The sequence below is a fragment of the Scylla paramamosain genome, chromosome 42, assembly GCF_035594125.1.
Source record: "Scylla paramamosain isolate STU-SP2022 chromosome 42, ASM3559412v1, whole genome shotgun sequence".
Classification (NCBI taxonomy): Eukaryota; Metazoa; Arthropoda; class Malacostraca; order Decapoda; family Portunidae; genus Scylla; species Scylla paramamosain.
This window is the reverse complement of record NC_087192.1, coordinates 9,899,667-9,917,029: the sequence shown is the minus strand read 5'-3', so window position 1 is coordinate 9,917,029 and position 17,363 is coordinate 9,899,667. Positions and strand designations below refer to the sequence as shown.

Here is a 17,363-nt window from a genome sequence, read left to right as displayed (position 1 = left end):
TGTTGAGTTGGCAGCGTCGAGCTGTCCCTTTCCCCAAATAATGGGTCAATATCCATCAGAGAGCTTGGAACCGTCACCGCCATTCATGAACACCGCTTCGGATCTCTTTGGACCCTTCATGGTTAAGGACACGGTCAAAAGACGTACTAAGCGCAAGGCTTATAAGGAGTAATTTTTATTTACCTGTCAACAAGAGCTGTTTACATTGACCTGTGGAAGGGTATGGGACTAATCTATATGGGACTATCGATATAAAGAAACAGCTTAAAGGTTGAAGGGGAGTTGCGTTGGGTACTCTCACTCTCTGAGAGTTAAGAACTCAGGCGAGCACCGAGACGGAGAAGGAAGAGAAGAACCAGGAGGAGAAGGAGGAGAAAGAGGAGAAAAGCATCTGATGCTGCTGCTGCTGCTCTTGCGTCTGCTATTGCATCTGCTGCTGGTGCTGCTACATCTGCTGTATCTGCTGCTGCTATTTGTGGTGGTGCTGCTGCTGCTGCTGCTGTACCTCCTCTCGTACCTGCTGTTTCTGCTACTCCTGATGTGTGCTCCTGCAGTACCTGCTGATCTTGGTGTTCCTACTGCTGCTGCTGTACCTGCTGCTCTTGGTTATGATGCTCCTGCTGAGACAAGGGATGGAATAGTGGTGGGGAAGGCAGGGAGGTGTTTAGCTCTCACCTAGTGCTCTTGCTCTTCCTGCTGTTCCTGCTGTTCTTATTTACGATGCTCTTGTTGCGACAAGAGATGAGGTATGGAGTAGGGAAATCAGGGTTATGTGACGCCCTCAACTGCTGCTGTACGTTCAGTGGGTGAGACAAGGGATGGGATAAGTATGGAGAGGGTAGGGCACGCTCACCTGATGCTCCTGAAACTGCTGCTCCTGCTGCTCCTCCTCCTGTTGTGGGTGAGACAAGGAATGGGATGATTATGGGAATTGTAGGGAAGTGTTGTGTGCTCACCTGCTTCTCCTGTTTTACCTGCTGCACCTGCTGTTCCTGCTGCTCGTGATGTTCCTGCTGCTCCTGATGTACCTGCTGTGGGAGAGACAAGGGATGGGATAAGCATGGGAATGGAAGGGAGGTGCAGTGCACTCACCTGCTGCTCCTGCTGTTCTTGTTGCTTCTTATATTCCTACTGCTCCTGCTGTTCCTGATGTTCGTGCTGCTCCTTATGTTGCTGCTGCCCCTACTGTATCTGCTGAGGGAGATAAGGGATTGGATAAGTATGGAAAGGTTAGGGAGTTGTTGTGCACTCACCTGCTGCTCCTACTGATCCTGATGTTCCTGTTGCTCCTGATGTTCATGCTGCTCGTGATGTTCCTGCTGCTCCTAATGTTCCTACATTTCCTACTGTGGGTAAGACAAGGGATGGGATAAGTATGGGAAGGTTAAGGTACTGTGTACTCACCTGCTGCTCCTGCTGCTCCTGATATTCTTGATGTATCTATTGCTTCTGCTGTTCCTGCTCCTCCTGATGCTCATGCTGTACCTTGTTTTGGTGAGACAAAGAATGGGATAAGTATGGAAAGTGTAGGGAGGTGATGTGCACTCACCTGTTGCTTCTGCTGCTCCTGAAGTTCCTGTTGCTCCTGATGTTCCTGTTGCACGTGCTGCCCCTGCTGTTCGCTCCTGCTGCTCCTGATTTTCCTGTTGTGGGATGGGATCAGTATGGGGAAGGTAAGTAGGTGGTGTGCACTCACTTGCTGCTCCTGATGTTCCTGCTGTATCTGCTGCTCCTGCTTTTCCTGCTGCTCCTGATGTTCCCGCTGTATCTATTTCTCCTGCTTTCCCTGGTGCTTGTGATGTTCCTGTGTACCTGCTTTGTTGGTGAGACAAAGGATGGGATGAGTATGGTAAGGGTAACGAGGTGTTGAGCACTCACCTGCTACTCCTGCTGTTCCTGATGTTCCTGCTGTATCTGCTGCTCCTGCTGTACCTGCTGTGGGTGAGACAAATGATGGGATAAGTATGGGAAAGGTAAGAAGGTGTTTTGCACTCACCTGCTGCTCATGCTGCTCCTGATGTTCCTGCTGCTCCTGATGCTACTGTTGCTCATACTGCTCCTTACTTTCCTGCTGTATCTGCTGCCCTTCTGTTCTTGCTGTGGGTGAGACAGGTGATGTGATAAGTATGGGAAGGGTAGGGAGGTGTTGTGCACTCACCTGCTGCTCTTAGTAGTCCTGATGTTCCTGCTGCTCCTGATGTTCCTGCTGCTCCTGATGTTCCTGTTGCTCCTGATGTTCCTGCTGCTCCTGATGTTCCTGCTGCTCCTGATGCTACTGTTGCTCATACTGCTCCTTACTTTCCTGCTGTATCTGCTGCCCTTCTGTTCTTGCTGTGGGTGAGACAGGTGATGTGATAAGTATGGGAAGGGTAGGGAGGTGTTGCGCACTCACCTGCTGCTCTTAGTGGTCCTGATGTTCCTGCTGCTCCTGATGTTCCTGCTGCTCCTGATGTTCCTGTTGCTCCTGATGTTCCTGTTGCTCCTGATGTTCCTGCTGCTCCTGATGTTCCTGCTGCTCCTGATCTTCCTCATATTCCTGCTGCTCCTTACTTTCCTGCTGTATCTGCTGCCCTTCTGTTCTTGCTGTGGGTGAGAAAGGGGATGTGATAAGTATGGGAAGGGTAGGGAGGTGTTGTGCACTCACCTGCTGCTCCTAGTGGTCCTGATGTTCCTGCTGCACCTGATGTTCTTGCTGCTTCTGTTGTTGCTGCTGTATCTAATGCTCCTGCTGTTCCTGCTTCTCCTGATGTTCCTGCTGTACCTGCAGTGGGTGAGACAAGGGATGGGATAAGTATGGGATGTGTGGGGAGGTGTTGCGCACTCACCTGCTGCTCCTGATGTTCCTGCTGCTTCTGATGTTGTTGCTTTACCGTTCCCTGTGTTCCTGATGCTCCTGCTGTTCCTGTGAGTGAGAGAAGGGATGGGATAAGTATGGGGAGGGTATAGAGGTATTGTGCATTCACCTGCTGTTCCCGCTGCTGCTGAAATTCCCGTTTCTTCTGACGTTCCTGTTGTATCTGCTGCTCCTGCTGTAGGTGAGACAAGGGATGGGATAAGTATGGGTAGGGAAAGGTGTTGTGCACTCACCTGCTGCTCCTGCTGCTTCTTATGTTCCTGTTACTCCTGATGTTCCTGTTACTCCTGATGTTCCTGCTGCTCCAGCTGCTCCTGATGTTTCTGCTTTTCCTGCTGTGGGTGAGACTAGGGATATGATAAGCAATGGAAGAGAAATGTTTTATGCACTCACCTGCTGCTCCTATTGATTGGTCTTGATTTTCCTGCTGCACCTGATGTTCTTACTGCTCCTAATTTTCTTGCTTTGTCCGCTGGTCCTGCTGTTCCTGGTGCTCCTGATGTTCCTGCTGTACCTGCTGTGACTGAGACAAGGGATGGGAAGGGTAGGGAGGAGTTGTGCACTCACCTGCTGCTCCTGATGCTCCTTTTGTATCTGCTGCTCCTGCTGCTTCTGATGTTCTGGCTGTGGATGAAACAAGGGATGGGATAAGTCTGGGAAGGGTAGGGAGGTGTTGTGCACTCACCTGTGGATGTTCCTGTTTCTCCTGATGTTCCTGCTGCTCCTGGTTCTCCTGCTGCTCCTGATGTTCCTGCTGCTCCTGCTAGTCCTGATGTTCCTTTTGTTCTTGTTGTGGGTGAGACAAGGGGTGGGATCAGTATGGGGCGGGTAAGTAAATGCTGTTCACTACTCACGTGCTGCTCCTGATGTTTCTGCTGCTGCTGCTTTTCCTGATGTTTCTGCTGCTGCTGCTTTTCCTGATGTTCCTGCTGTGTTGGTGAGACAAAGGATGGGATAAGTATGGGAAGGGTAAGGAGGTGTTGTGCACTCACCTGCTGCTCCTGCTGCTACTGATATTCCTGCTGCTCCTAATATTTCTGCTGTTCCTGATGTTTCTGTCGCTCCTGCTGCTCATGATGTTCTTGCTGCTTCTCCTGTAGGTGAGACAAGATATGGATGGGATAAGCATGATAAGTATGGTATGAGTAAATAATCAAGGAAGTCTGGTGTATCCTCATGTTGCTGAAGGAATCAAATTGGTGGTCAGTGAATCTACTTTTTATGGTGGGACAAGGGGTGGGACAAAGGTGGGGAAGCTAGGGAGGTGCTGTGCACACACCTCCCCTGCTCTCCTGGGAAGGTTGGGGAGGTGCTGCGCACTCACCTCCCCTACTCCCCTGGGCAGCTCCATCACCGTGTTGTGTGTTTTTAAGCACACATGATGATGCAGTGGATGCTCTTTGAAGTTTTTTGTAAGTTCCGAGTGGGGTTCGAACCCATGCTTCCCTCACACCAATCTTAAAGTTCATCACTCTACCACTGAGCCACGAGGGCCCAACATAATTTTTGCAAAGTTAGCCTATTTCCCCATATTGTGTTCACACCGCAATATGTGTTAAAGAAGAACTGCTGTGTATTATAATTATTTTATTAATACATTATGTATTAATGTGTTTAGTCTCAGGGTTGAATCATGGCGTCGCACATTCAGAGTTGCCAAGACCGCCACTCTCTCCGCTGAGCCCTACATGGCTAGGAGTAAAGAAGATATATTTGAATACAGCACTTCCCTGTCTGTGGATATGCCGCGCCGAAAGTTCAGTAAGAGTTACTGCTGTCCATTTTAATGTGAGTGTTCATTCTCACAAGGATAATTAGATCAGCTGTGGTACTGTGGAGTGCTGTGGGAGTAACAGTCATGGAGAACAAATAATAAATAGTAGATAAGGTCAAGGAGCTCTAAAGCGGTCAGCGATGCTTGGGTCTTGAGCAGCTTGTGGGAACCCTCCCCTGTGTTGTGTTGTGACTGGCATACTGTATTTCCTTGCAAACATTTGGCCACTCAGCAATAACATGAATGAAGATGAAAATATTTCCATGCAGTAAGTATAATGACAGCCTGGCAATAAATACAACACTTCATGAGTCACAGTATTACATTGTGAAGAGATGAAAAACCACAATAACAGTACAAGTAGTTACCACAGTACTCACTATCTGCCAGGCTGTCTGTTACATTAACCCAACAAAACAGCTTATCATTCACTGTAGCAGGAGCGTTGCATGCCGCAGTGTGCAGATAAAGAGCGCCACAGTGCTAAACTATCACATTTTTTAATGGTGGCCCACCACCACCACAACACACCTCTACACCTGTCCATTCTCCAGCACGAGCGGGACTCAGCGCACCAGCAATTCAGGTCCTGGAATGTAGGAATCAAAGTTGGTACTTGAAGATAAAAAATAACTAAATAAAATTAATTCCTTAAAAGATGTGTGTGTGTGTGTGTGTGTGTGTGTGTGTGATTCACCTCCGGTCGTCTGCTGGTCACCCAACCAGCTATTCCCCTACGGAAAGAGCTCAAACTAATATTGACCGATCTTTGGGAAGGACTGAGACCACTTACACACCACACACCGGGACAGTGAGGTCACAGACCTCGGGTTACATCCCGTACCTACTTGCTGCTAGGTGAACAGGGACTACACATTAAGAGGCTCACCTATTTGCCTCGCCGCTCCCAGGATTCGAATCCGGGCCTTCTTGGTGTATGTGTGTGTGTGTGTGTGTGTGTGTGTGTGTGTGTCTATATATATATATATATATATATATATATATATATATATATATATATATATATATATATATATATATATATATATATATATATATATATATATATATATATATATATATATATATATATATATATATATATATATATATATATATATATATATATATATATATATTCATTCAATATTTTGAACAATAAGAGGAGAGATTAACTATCCATTATGTTTTCCATAACATTAATATCGTAAGCCAGGAAAATCAGTTTTAACCTTAAGTATTTTCAATACTACTAGAAATTTGATGCAGTCAGAAAACAGGTATATTGATAAAGAAAAGTAAAAGGTAATCTTGCGAACATGAGAAAGCGTCCACGGGAATCCCTCTAAAGTTGTAAGTAGCAGCTAAAGTTTATAATGCAATCACTCCTATCCTCATATTAGATGTGAGGATAACGAAGGATTTACAAGTGATGGGAAATATTCCTTACAAAGGAAGTTTGATGTAACAGTCCTTATAGAGGCGAAGGCTGGAGGGAGTCCGACAAAGATCTTCAGAAGACAACTGGGATATAATTATCAAGGGTGACACAAACGAAATCCTTCAGGCTGATAGTCAGGACAGGACAAGAGGTAACGGGTTTAAGCTTGATAACGTTTGATTTTAGAAAAGCGACGGAAAGAAACTTGCTTTAAAGTAAAATGGTGGATAAATAGAATGCACTCACTAATCAGATTGTTTGTGGAGAGAAGAATATTAGATAAACTTTTAAGATAGATATGTTGTATACAGGGGCTGCCTCGCGTAGGCCTGATGGCTTCTTGCAGCTTCCCTTATTTTCTTATGTTCTTATATTTTTTAACGAACAGAGAAAATTAATCAAATAAACAATCTTAAATGAACAAATAGAAATTAACTGTAGAAACCAAGATTATAGTAGTTACAGAATAAGGAAGAAAAGATTGGGTGAAAATGATAGGTGTAGATAGTTATGTTTAATACACGGACTGCCACGTGTAGGCCTCATGACTTTTCCAGCCTCCTTTATGCTTTAATGAACAAAAGGTCAAAGTATAGCGGTACAAGGATAGATAATTTGTGGGGAAAAGACGAAAGTAGGTAAGAGCACCAAAGAGCAAAAGCAAAATATATTACTGAAATGGTTTGTGAGAGAGAGAGATAGAGAGAAGGGTAGGATGTGTGTGGCTGGAAAAAAAAAACAGATAATAAATGAGAGAGAGAGAGAGAGAGAGAGAGAGAGAGAGAGAGAGAGAGAGAGAGAGAGAGAGAGAGAGAGAGAGAGAGAGAGAGAGAGAGAGAGAGAGAGAGAGAGAGAGAGAGACTTATGACCTCAAGAGAAGACGATCTTGGATAAAATAATAAACCAAATTTAGTATATACATACGGTTCTGAATCCATTTATCTATGCATTTTTATACCTTACCATTCATCTGTCTATCCATTTATTTCTCTATCTATCTATCTATCTATCTATCTATCTATCTATCTATCTATCTGTCTATCTATCTATCTATCTATCTGTACATCTACTTATCTATCTAACATGTAGTAGGTTTTTGTACTGGAAAGTAAAAGATTGTTCACTGTCAGGTAAGAAAAATAAGATAAATGAAGCAATTAAGAAGGGCATTCGAGCAAGCTTTGAAGCATGTAAAAAAATAAATAAATAAATAAAAATAGGGTTAAATTAGAGCTGATAAGTTGTCAGATTCTCTATATTACAAGAATCCTAAGTTATTTTGGAAAGAGTTAAGAAAAGTAAAAATTAATAAAATGTTTCTTGGTATGAAAATATATGGCGAATGTCATCTGAATTGTATTATCGAAAAGTTTTCAGATAAGTTTAGAAAAAATATATATGATGACTTTAAATTTCAAGATGTATAATTTGCTGAAAAATTATGTTCGTAAGGGTGACATAGTGGGGATTATGAGTAGTCAGGATGTGTGTGTAGCGATATCTAAACTTAATTGTGGTATTGGTCCTGATAATGTACATTTAAATAACTTAAAATACTGTACATATGATTTGTTAAAGCTACTTGCTGGCTTATTCTCCGCTTGTATCGTACATGGTAGGTTACCAAAGAAAATGCATTTTGGAATTATGATACCATTGTTAAAAGATTAATATAAAGACTGTTCTTGTATTAATAATTGTAGATCCATCAATTTGTCCCCGGTGTTATTAAAGGTATTTGAATATTGTTTGCAAAACAAAATTACAAAGGTTGAGTTGACCGATAGGCAGCATGGTTTTAGAGTAAACTATTCTATTGCTTCTGCTTGCCTAGTACTTAAACTGTGTTAAGATATACAAATGAAGGATCAAATGTGTATGGATGCTTTCTAGATTTTTTGGATAAAAGCGTTCGATAAAATGAATAATTTTAAACTAGTTAATGAGCTCTTGAAGAAAGATGTGCCTCATTTTACTGTAAATATTCTATTTATTTTTTCACGAATCAGAACATTATCATCAAGTTTAAAAACTGTCAAGTGAATGGACAATGAAGAATGGAGTTAGACAAAGAGGATTGTTGTCACCATTGTTATTCTCAGTATATATGGATGATGTGTTAAATAAGGTATCTTTTCAGAAGGTTGTATTTAGGCTGAGCATACATATGATCACTTGTGTGGATGACGTGGTGGTGGTGTCGCCCTCTGATAGTGGACTCCATAGGTTGGTAAATACTGTGGTCACTGAAGTTAAGGCACTGGATTTGTCTATTAACAGTGAAAAATCTGCATGCATGATATCTAAATTCAAGTCATTATGAAGGAAATGCAAATATATATTTGGGAAATGAAACACTGAATGTTGTTAGTGAGCAGACATATCTGGGTTATATAGTAATTTAAATATTATAAGACGTAGAAATAACTTTTATAGTGAGCTTAAATGTATTTTGAAGAAATTTAGTAATACCAGTTAAATTGTGTTTTCAGAGTTGTTTAATTGTTATTGCTTGAATTTTTATGGTGCTGAATCATGGTTTCGTAAGAGGAAGTCATTTGTACCACTGAAACAGTTCGCCGTTGGTTATCATAAGACCATTAAAAAAAAAAAAAAAATATTATGAAAGTGACCACAGTGCGTGCAGAGATGATATTTGGATATTTAATTAACTGGTTAAGAATAAAGTCTTTATACAGCACACTTACAAAACCATGCATGTTTATCAATAAGGTTTGTTATGACATGTTACACCGTATTTTCAATTCTTATGATTTTAAGAATCTTTTAGCTAATGATATTAGTGCCATAAAATAAAGAAATTTATTTGTATAAAACCATGAGCCAACATTGCGCTAAAGATATGTTACATATTTTAATTATTTCATAATTCTAATTATGTAGAAAGCGATAACATTTTTTTTATGAAATAGATATATGGACTGGACTGGAATATCGACCTATCTATCCATCTATCCATCTATCTTTCTATCTATCTATCCATCTGTCTATCTATTTATCTATCTGTCTAGCATATATATCTTTTTCCATCCATCCATCTCTCCATTTCTTTACCAGTCAGTGAATAACTCAGCCTATTAATCATTCCATCTACCTACCTATTTTTTTCCCTGTCTGTACGTATATCTATCTGTGGGTCTCTCTACCTGTCCATCAGTCTGTCTGTCATATATCTATATACCTCTCTTTGAGAAAAGTTTGCATCATAGTTACAGGTCTTCACAATAGAAATAAAAAAAGAGGAAGAGGAGGAAAAGGAGAAGGAGGAAGAGGAGGAGGAGGACGAGGACGAGGACGAGGAGGAAGAGGACGAGGACGAGGACGAGGAGGAAGAGGATATTCAGATATTCAGATATTCAGATATTTATTGCATTATACAATGGTTATTCTTACGTACATATAACAGATTAAGACATGCAATTTGAGTGCAGTCATGTCCACTTTGATACATAATCTACATATTGTCTTCACACCATCTCATGACTGGTGCACGTTATTACGAAGATAGAATTATGGTTAAAATAGATGCTAAAATGTAAAATACAAAGAATAAAATGTAAGTAAAATAACAGATAAAAATAAAATAGCTACAAATAAAAGATTAAAAATCGTAAGTCAGCCTATAATAAGTTAAATTTGCCCCTCACATTGCGAAGTATAAAAGTCCATGTAAGAAAGTTGTGTTGGTGGTTTACACACTGAATTGTTTGTTGAATAGATAAGTGTGCAGTAATTTTTTATAAGTTCTAATGGAGGGTGCATTCCTTATATGAGGAGGAAGGCTGTTCCAGAATCTTGGTCCAGCAGCCAGTAGTGATCTCGCTCCAGTACAGGTGTTAGTCTTTGGTTCATACATGTTGTGCTGTTGTCTGGTGGGGACACTACACACCTCACTCACTTTCGGCATGGGGAATAAATAGGTAGGAATATTACCATGAGTAATGTTGTACATAATGATACCTAATTCGTATTTGTATTTTTGGTGTACTTTTAGCCAGCCACATTCTCTTAAAAAAGGTGTAGCGTGATCAAATTTAGCACCGTTGCCTAGTGCAACTTTCGCTGCAAAGTTTTGGAGTTTTTGCACTTGTTGTGTATGAGTGATATTTGCAGTTCCCCAAATCTTTATTCCATAATTAATTATGCTTAGCACTAACGTGTTCATGAGAGTAGTTCTAGTCCTCCTATTAAAACAGTCCTTACTCTTATTTATGTTCAAAATTGTGCTAAAAATTTTCTTATTTATTTTTTTGATATGAGTATTAAAAGTCATGTGGGAATCAAAGTATACACCCAAGTTTTTAAGGGAACTGCTGGGGAGTATGTTAGTGTGATCTACTTGTAGGCACGTGTCAGGTGGGATCTGAGATATAAGACCTCTGCTGCCGACAAACATGCATTGTGTCTTTGTCGTGTTGAGCAGCAAACCATTCATGTGAAAATATGCCTTAGCTTGTGACAGAGCCACTTCTCCCTTGTGAACGAGATCTTGAATATTCGCTACTTCTCCAGTGTGGATGAGCTGCGTGTCATCTGCGTACTGTATGACCTGGCAGTCGGGGATGTGCTGCGAGAGGTCATTTACAAATATAGAAAACAATATTGGACCAAGCACTGATCCTTGAGGAACACCATAAGCAACTTCAAGTTTATTAGAAATATGTTTACCTATTTTGACTGACTGAGTTCTTTTGAGAAGGTAGCTTTGGAACCAAAAGGAATCGACTCTTAACATTCTTAGTTTCCTTAATAATATTTCATGATTAACGCTGTCGAAAGCTTTTGATAAGTCACACAGCGTTACTAATGAAATGTTTCTCCTGTCAATAGTGTCGAATAGTGAATTGGACAGAGTAAGCAGAGCGCTTTCTGTAGAAAGCTTAGGTCTGAAGCCATGTTGCGTATCACTGAGGAGGTGATTGCTTTCAAGGTGTGAGGTGAGTTGAGCAGCAATAACCTTTTCAAGAACTTTTGAGATAATTGGAAGAAGTGATATGGGTCTATAGTTTTTCGGTTCCATAGCGTCTCCTGTTTTAAAAATGGGTACTACTAAAGCGTGTTTCCAAGATTCTGGGAAATTTCCTGTTGCAATTGACGAATTAATTATACATGTAAGATACGGAGTAATTATAGGCAGTGATTCTTTTATAAATCGAAGTGAGATATTATCAGAGCCACAAGAAGAAGTGTTTTTTAAATGTTTTATTATCAATATAATGGTATTGCTATCAGTTGGCTGGGGTCTAAACATGCTACAGGATGGACCGCTGGTGTTATTGTTGTTGGGTACAGGCACATTCTGATTATGCTCGCTATTTTGGTGTGTTTTTTCAAAGGTAATTTTCCCAACATTAGCAAAAAATTTATTGAAACTTTCCACTTTCTTTCTCAGTGTTTCCTCATCTTTATCAATTTCTAGCGTAGCTTTGCATATATCTTTGGAGATAACCTGGTTTAATATTTTCCACGTGGCAGCACTATTCCCTCTGTTGCTCTCAAGCTTGTTGCTATAATACTCTGATTTAGATTTTTTTATTGACATTTTCACTTCTTTTTTAAGTTCCTTATACGTGGACTGTAGGTTTACGTTAGACCTGTCATTTTTAAGATTTATTTGTGCTGCATCTCGCTCGTGCATCAGTGCTCGTAAGTGCTCGTTCATCCAGGGGGCGAAGGGCCTTCTCACTTCTCTTGTGACGAGAGGAGCACACTTGTTTAAACAGTTAATGAAAATGCTCATAAATATATTGACTTGGGTGTCAACATTGTCTGTTATGAATATATTATTCAACGTTTGAGTTTCTTGACTTAGTAAATCGCATATTGTTTCAGATGAGTAAGATGTTAGATCACGAAATGTTTTTACTACTGGTGGACGCTTTGTCTTTTTTAAGTTTACAGTCACGCTGATGAGCTCGTGGTCGCCAACAGGACACGGCATTGTGTCTGTGTGTAATATGGACTGAGTCTTATTGGTAACTATTAAGTCTATGAGGGTGGCAGAAGTGGGGGTGATTCTCGTGGGTTTGCTAATTACCTGTGTCAGTTTGGTGTTAAAAATAATTTGCTTCATCTTACTATTATCACATAAAACGTTGTCATTAAAATCTCCTAAAATATAAAATGGCTTATCTTTTAAGCTAACATATCTAATAACATCCGTTATATAGTCATAAGATTCACAGCGAGCTTTTGGGTGTCGGTACAGGCAGCCAATTATAACACTGGGAAACTTGCTGCTCTGCACTGTCACCCACACGTCCTCAACACCTTGCGCTCTTACAATGTCGATTTCGAGTGGAACTACCGTAAATACATCTCTGATATATATACAAACACCTCCTCCCCTACCTTTGTCGCATCTGTACACTTTGTATTCGGGTATGTATATATAATCGTCAGGAAAATCGTTACACAACCATGTCTCACTAATACATAGTACATCTAGTTCCTTTTCCCTTACAAGGAGCTCTATCTCCTCTTTGCAGCCTAACAAGCTTTGGGCATTAATGTGAGCAATTGTTATTTTGTTCCTTGGTTTGGGAGACATGCTGGCCCTACCTTCTTCGCCGAGTTCCTATTTGGTGTAAAGGTGACACAACTTCTGCTTATGTCCTAATCTATGACATAATTCACATTTGAGTCTGTGGTCAAAACGACATGTATCTTGGCGATGGTTGTGTTCACCACAATTGTAACAGCCATAACTATACCTCCCACGTGTTGATGTGTATGCAGTGTGGTGCAAGTTGTACAATGTTTGTGGGCGAGTGTAGTGTGTGTTGTGAGGTGTGTAAGGCTGTGTGTAGTGTGTGCTGTGTAGTGTGTGGGACTGTGAGTTGTATTTTCTATGAGGTCTGAAGAGCTGTGTATTGTGAGCATTGTGTGATACTTGGTGCTGTGTGTAATGTGCGTTGTGTGGTGTATGGGATTGTGCATAATGATTGTAGTGTGGTACACGAGGCTGTGTGTGGTGTATATTTTGTGGTGCGCGGGGTTGTGTGTTACATGTGTATATTGGTGTGTTGGATTGCGTGTTGTTCGTAATGTCACGTGTACTCGTATATGAACGTCCAAGGTGCGGTCTGTATGGATGAGCGTTTTGTGTGTGTTGCATTATTTGGGGTTGTGCATCTAGCGTGCCGTATGGTGTATAGTGGTGAGTGTAATGTGTGACATTAGGTGCATGGGGATGTATGAAAGTGGATCCCATATCGTGGCGGCCCAAATCAATCTCGAATAACTCAGGAGATCTACCGGAGCTGCCATCGGCACTCCCTGTCATCCACCGTTCTCCCCAGCCCGCATCCACATTGTGCGATGGACTTCTATTTACTGCTGCAGCGTAAGAGTGTGGCTGTGTTCTTGGCGATGTTGACGTTGCGTGCTGGGGAGTGGGCAGCAGTGGAGGTTTGTGAGTGGCTGCGTAAGAGTGTGGCTGTGTTCTTGGCGATGTTGACGTTGCGTGCTGGGGAGTGGGCAGCAGTGGAGGTTTGTGAGTGGCTGCGTTAGGCGGGATAGATGTGGTGAGAATATGTTGAAGCTGAGGTCTGGCACCAATGTGCGTGTCTCCATGAGTGTTGAGGAAGACATTTGGCTGCCTCTGGATACTTGCCCAGTTTTTACATAAGTGAAACCCCGAACACTGTTTTTCAAGAGCACTTAGCAACTTAATGACACCCATTCTATTTAATGTGCAAGGTTTTCTGTTCTCTATGTCAAAGCACCATTCATCCACATATCCAGTCCCCAGAATAAACTCTGGAGCTGTTTTAACAATGTTAACACCATTCGCTTCTCCCCACTCGATTAATCGCTCATTATAGTATTTAACTTTGGCTTGAAATTCCTGTGGTTCTGGCACTGGCACAACCTGACATACATGAATTTTCATTTCGCTATTTTTTTCTTTGAGATCACTAATTAAAGAGCCTAGGTGATCAAGGATTATTTCAGCGGGTAACTCTTCATGGATATCGTACACACCGCCAAGAATCACACATTCAGAGGGAGCACTTTGTAATTTTTCAGTTACCCAGCTACGTAACAGATCAATGTTCGCGTGCGCTATTGTTTTCACTATACACTTGTCACCCAGATCAGAGCGAAGGACTCGTTGTGTGTTGGTGTCTCCTAAGAGGAGACATTCAGTTGAGGCTGTAGCGTTTGAAGCTGCGTCTTGCGGTCTGCTTTTGTTTTCATGTTCCAGGTCGGCAATGCGTTGTTGTAGGAGATGAATTGTGCAGTAGGCTGTCTTCACTTCTGCGTTGAGTAGCTCAATTTCAGAATCTTTTATCTCGAGTTTTGACTTAATTAATTTGATGTCATCATAAATATTCTGCAGCTGATTCCTCTCCTGGTCACTCATGTCGTGGTGGTGAGTTGGCAGGGATGGATGCGTGTCGTCTGTGGTGAGCTGCTGTGTATCGCCTGCTGGGGGTTGCCTACTGCCATTTTCTATGAGTGTTTCTTGGGGGTCTATGGTAGATGTTTCATTGACTGTATGAGGAATGTGACTTGGTTGTGTGGCTTCGCTATCAGGTGATAGCTCGTCGTCACTAGATGTCGGTTGTGCTTCACAGGAAGGTGGATGGTTTAGGATTTCAGTCACTGCAGACATCGGTGTAGCATCAGGCTGGAAAAGTTGTCTGGCAGGCGATGAGCGTGACTGAGTCCTTGCCTGCGATGTCTGTAGGGTTTGGGAGGACTGCTGCACTATATTCATGATCATGTCTATGAGTTCGTCCTTCTTAGAGGACCATACTTTTTTTATTCCTAATTCACGACATCGTTTCTGGAGGTCTGCTTTGTGAAGTTTGTTCAGGTTTTCCCTCGTTGGCAACTGTGACAGTGGCTCGCTGGTGTTTTGCTCATGACCTGTTTGTGTAACATGATATTCTTGACTTATGTGACTATCTGCAGACATTATTACGTGGCAGGTCAAAAATTATTCTTTATAGCAGATGATGAACAGGATTGTGTGTTTTGTAGTGCTTATATTCTCTCTCTCTTATCTAAGGTTCGCTCTGCGCATGCGCAGAAACTGGGGTGAGGGACGAGGGGGGGTTTTAGACAAGGCTCCAGATTTTTATCCTTAAAATATGGCAAAGTCCAAATGACCCCTTTCTTGATCTATAGCACTAATGCATCTGTACACACTCACGCACCTGTAACTCAAGCATGTGGTCCATTGAGGCTTTCGTTTCCTTGAATATTGCAGGAAACATTGGGAGCACCACCACCCAGTGTTGTTGTTATCAGAGAGAGGAGGAGGAGAAGAAGAAGAAGAAGAAGAGGAGAAGAAGAAGAAGAAGAAGAAGAAGAAGATGAAGAAGAAGAAGAAGAAGAAGAAGGAGAAAAAGAAGAAGAAGACGAAGACGAAGACGAAGAAGAAGTAATAGTAGAAGAAGTAATAGTAGAAGGAGTAATAGTAGTAGAAGAAGAAGAAGAAGAAGAAGAAGAAGAAGAAGAAGAAGAAGAAGAAGAAGAGGAGAAGGAGGAGGAAGAGGAGGAGGAGGAGGAGGTGGAGGAAAAGGAGGAGGAAAAGGAAAAGAGGAAAAGGAGGAGGAGGAGGAGGAGGAGGAAAAGGAGGAGGAAAAGGAAAAGAGGAAAAGGAGGAGGAGGAGGAGGAGGGGGAGGAGGAGGAGCAGGAGAAGGAGGAAGATGAGGTGGAGGAGGAGGAGGAGGAGGAGCAGGAGGAGGAGGAGGAGGAGGAGGAAGAGGAGGAGGAGGAAGAGGAGGAGGAGAAGGAGGAGCAGTAGGAGTAATGCAAAGGAATACAAAGGAGGACCAAATAGCAACAGACCCTGAGTTTCTTACTTGGCTATCTGGGTAATTATTCTATTCTAACTGTTAGTGAGAGAGACAGGATAGCGCATGAGAAGGCTACTCCCCACCCCCACCATCCCTCAAGCCGAGGCTGGCCGGAAAAAGGAAATGATACTAAGTTGTATAGAAAAAAAACAACATGGAATTTGAGAGGAAAGTAAGAAAGAGGTGATGTTTACTTGTATCATATCTAATCTACATACGGTCCTATTTTTATTAGTGTCATCTGATGAGGCATTTCCTCTTCCTTAAATCTGATTGAGGGGGTAAGGCAGGTAAGGCAGTGGTGAAGAAGGCAGGGATGTGTTTAGCTCTCACCTAGTGCTCTTGTTCTTCCTGCTGTTCCTGCTGTTCCTATTTACGATGCTCTTGTTGCGACAAGAGATGGGATATGGAGTAGGGAAGGCAGGGTTATGTGACGCCCTCAACTGCTGCTGTACGTTCAGTGGGTGAGACAAGGGATGGGATAAGTATGGAGAGGGTAGGGCACACTCACCTGATGCTCCTGAAACTGCTGCTCCTGCTGCTCCTCCTCCTGTTGTGGGTGAGACAAGGAATGGGATGATTATGGGAATTGTAGGGAATTGTTGTGTGCTCACCTGCTTCTCCTGTTTTACCTGCTGCACCTGCTGTTCCTGCTGCTCGTGATGTTCCTGCTGCTCCTGATGTACCTGCTGTGGGAGAGACAAGGGATGGGATAAGCATGGGAATGGTAGGGAGGTGCTGTGCACTCACCTCCTGCTCCTGCTGTTTTTGTCGCTACTTATATTCCTGCTGCTCCTGCTGTTCCTGATGTTCGTGCTGCTCCTTATGTTGCTGCTGCTCCTACTGTATCTGCTGAGGGAGATAAGGGATTGGATAATTATGGAAAGGTTAGGGAGTTGTTGTGCACTCACCTGCTGCTCCTGCTGATCCTGATGTTCCTGTTGCTCCTGATGTTCATGCTAGTCCTGCTATTCCTGCTGCTCCTAATGTTCCTACATTTCCTACTGTGGGTAAGACAAGGGATGGGATAAGTATGGGAAGGTTAAGGTATTGTGTACTCACCTGCTGCTCCTGCTGCTGCTGATGTTCTTGATGTATCTATTGCTTCTGCTGTTCCTGCTCCTCCTGATGCTCATGCTGTACCTTGTTTTGGTGAGACAAAGAATGGGATAAGTATGGAAAGTGTAGGGAGGTGATGTGCACTCACCTGTTGCTTCTGCTGCTCCTGAAGTTCCTGCTGCTCCTGATGTTCCTGTTGCACGTGCTGCCCCTGCTGTTCGCTCCTGCTGCTCCTGATTTTCCTGTTGTGGGATGGGATCAGTATGGGGAAGGTAAGTAGGTGGTGTGCACTCACTTGCTGCTCCTGATGTTCCTGCTGTATCTGCTGCTCCTGCTTTTCCTGCTGCTCCTGATGTTCCCGCTGTATCTATTTCTCCTGCTTTCCCTGGTGCTCCTGATGT

General features: G+C 42.5%; 2 protein-coding genes across 9 annotated transcripts in view; both read right to left on the bottom strand.

Annotated features, from left to right (window-relative positions):
• Positions 1-17,363, bottom strand: part of LOC135093346 (uncharacterized protein DDB_G0287625-like) — a 104,274-nt gene that overhangs the window by 11,695 nt on the left and 75,216 nt on the right. For 2 of the 8 annotated variants that reach the window (XR_010263319.1, XM_063992559.1), the window contains exons 15-16: positions 3,847-3,948; positions 3,540-3,640 (exon numbers count right to left, since the gene is read on the bottom strand). Coding sequence is in view for 6 of the 8 variants with exons in the window: in XM_063992559.1 (XP_063848629.1) it covers positions 3,540-3,640; positions 3,847-3,948 (203 nt within the window). In the remaining 2 variants the exon portion in view is untranslated. The other 6 variants (XM_063992558.1, XM_063992561.1, XR_010263318.1 and 3 more) reach the window with 5 other exon arrangements.
• LOC135093351 (sericin-1-like) lies at positions 470-2,126 on the bottom strand. The gene is made up of 2 exons (XM_063992578.1): positions 1,997-2,126; positions 470-1,815 (listed from the first exon to the last, which is right to left on the bottom strand). The coding sequence occupies exons 1-2, from the start codon at positions 2,050-2,052 to the stop codon at positions 1,401-1,403; spliced, it is 471 nt and encodes a 156-aa protein (XP_063848648.1). The 5' UTR covers positions 2,053-2,126; the 3' UTR covers positions 470-1,400.

Coding starts and splice junctions, on each gene's coding strand:
- LOC135093351 (XM_063992578.1), bottom strand. CDS start 2,052: ATGAGCAACAGTAGCATCAGGAGCAGCAGGAACATCAGGAGCAGCATG. Junction 1,816..1,996: donor AGGAGCAGCATGAGCAGCAG/GTGAGTGCAAAA, acceptor TCACCAACAAAG/CAGGTACACAGGAACATCAC.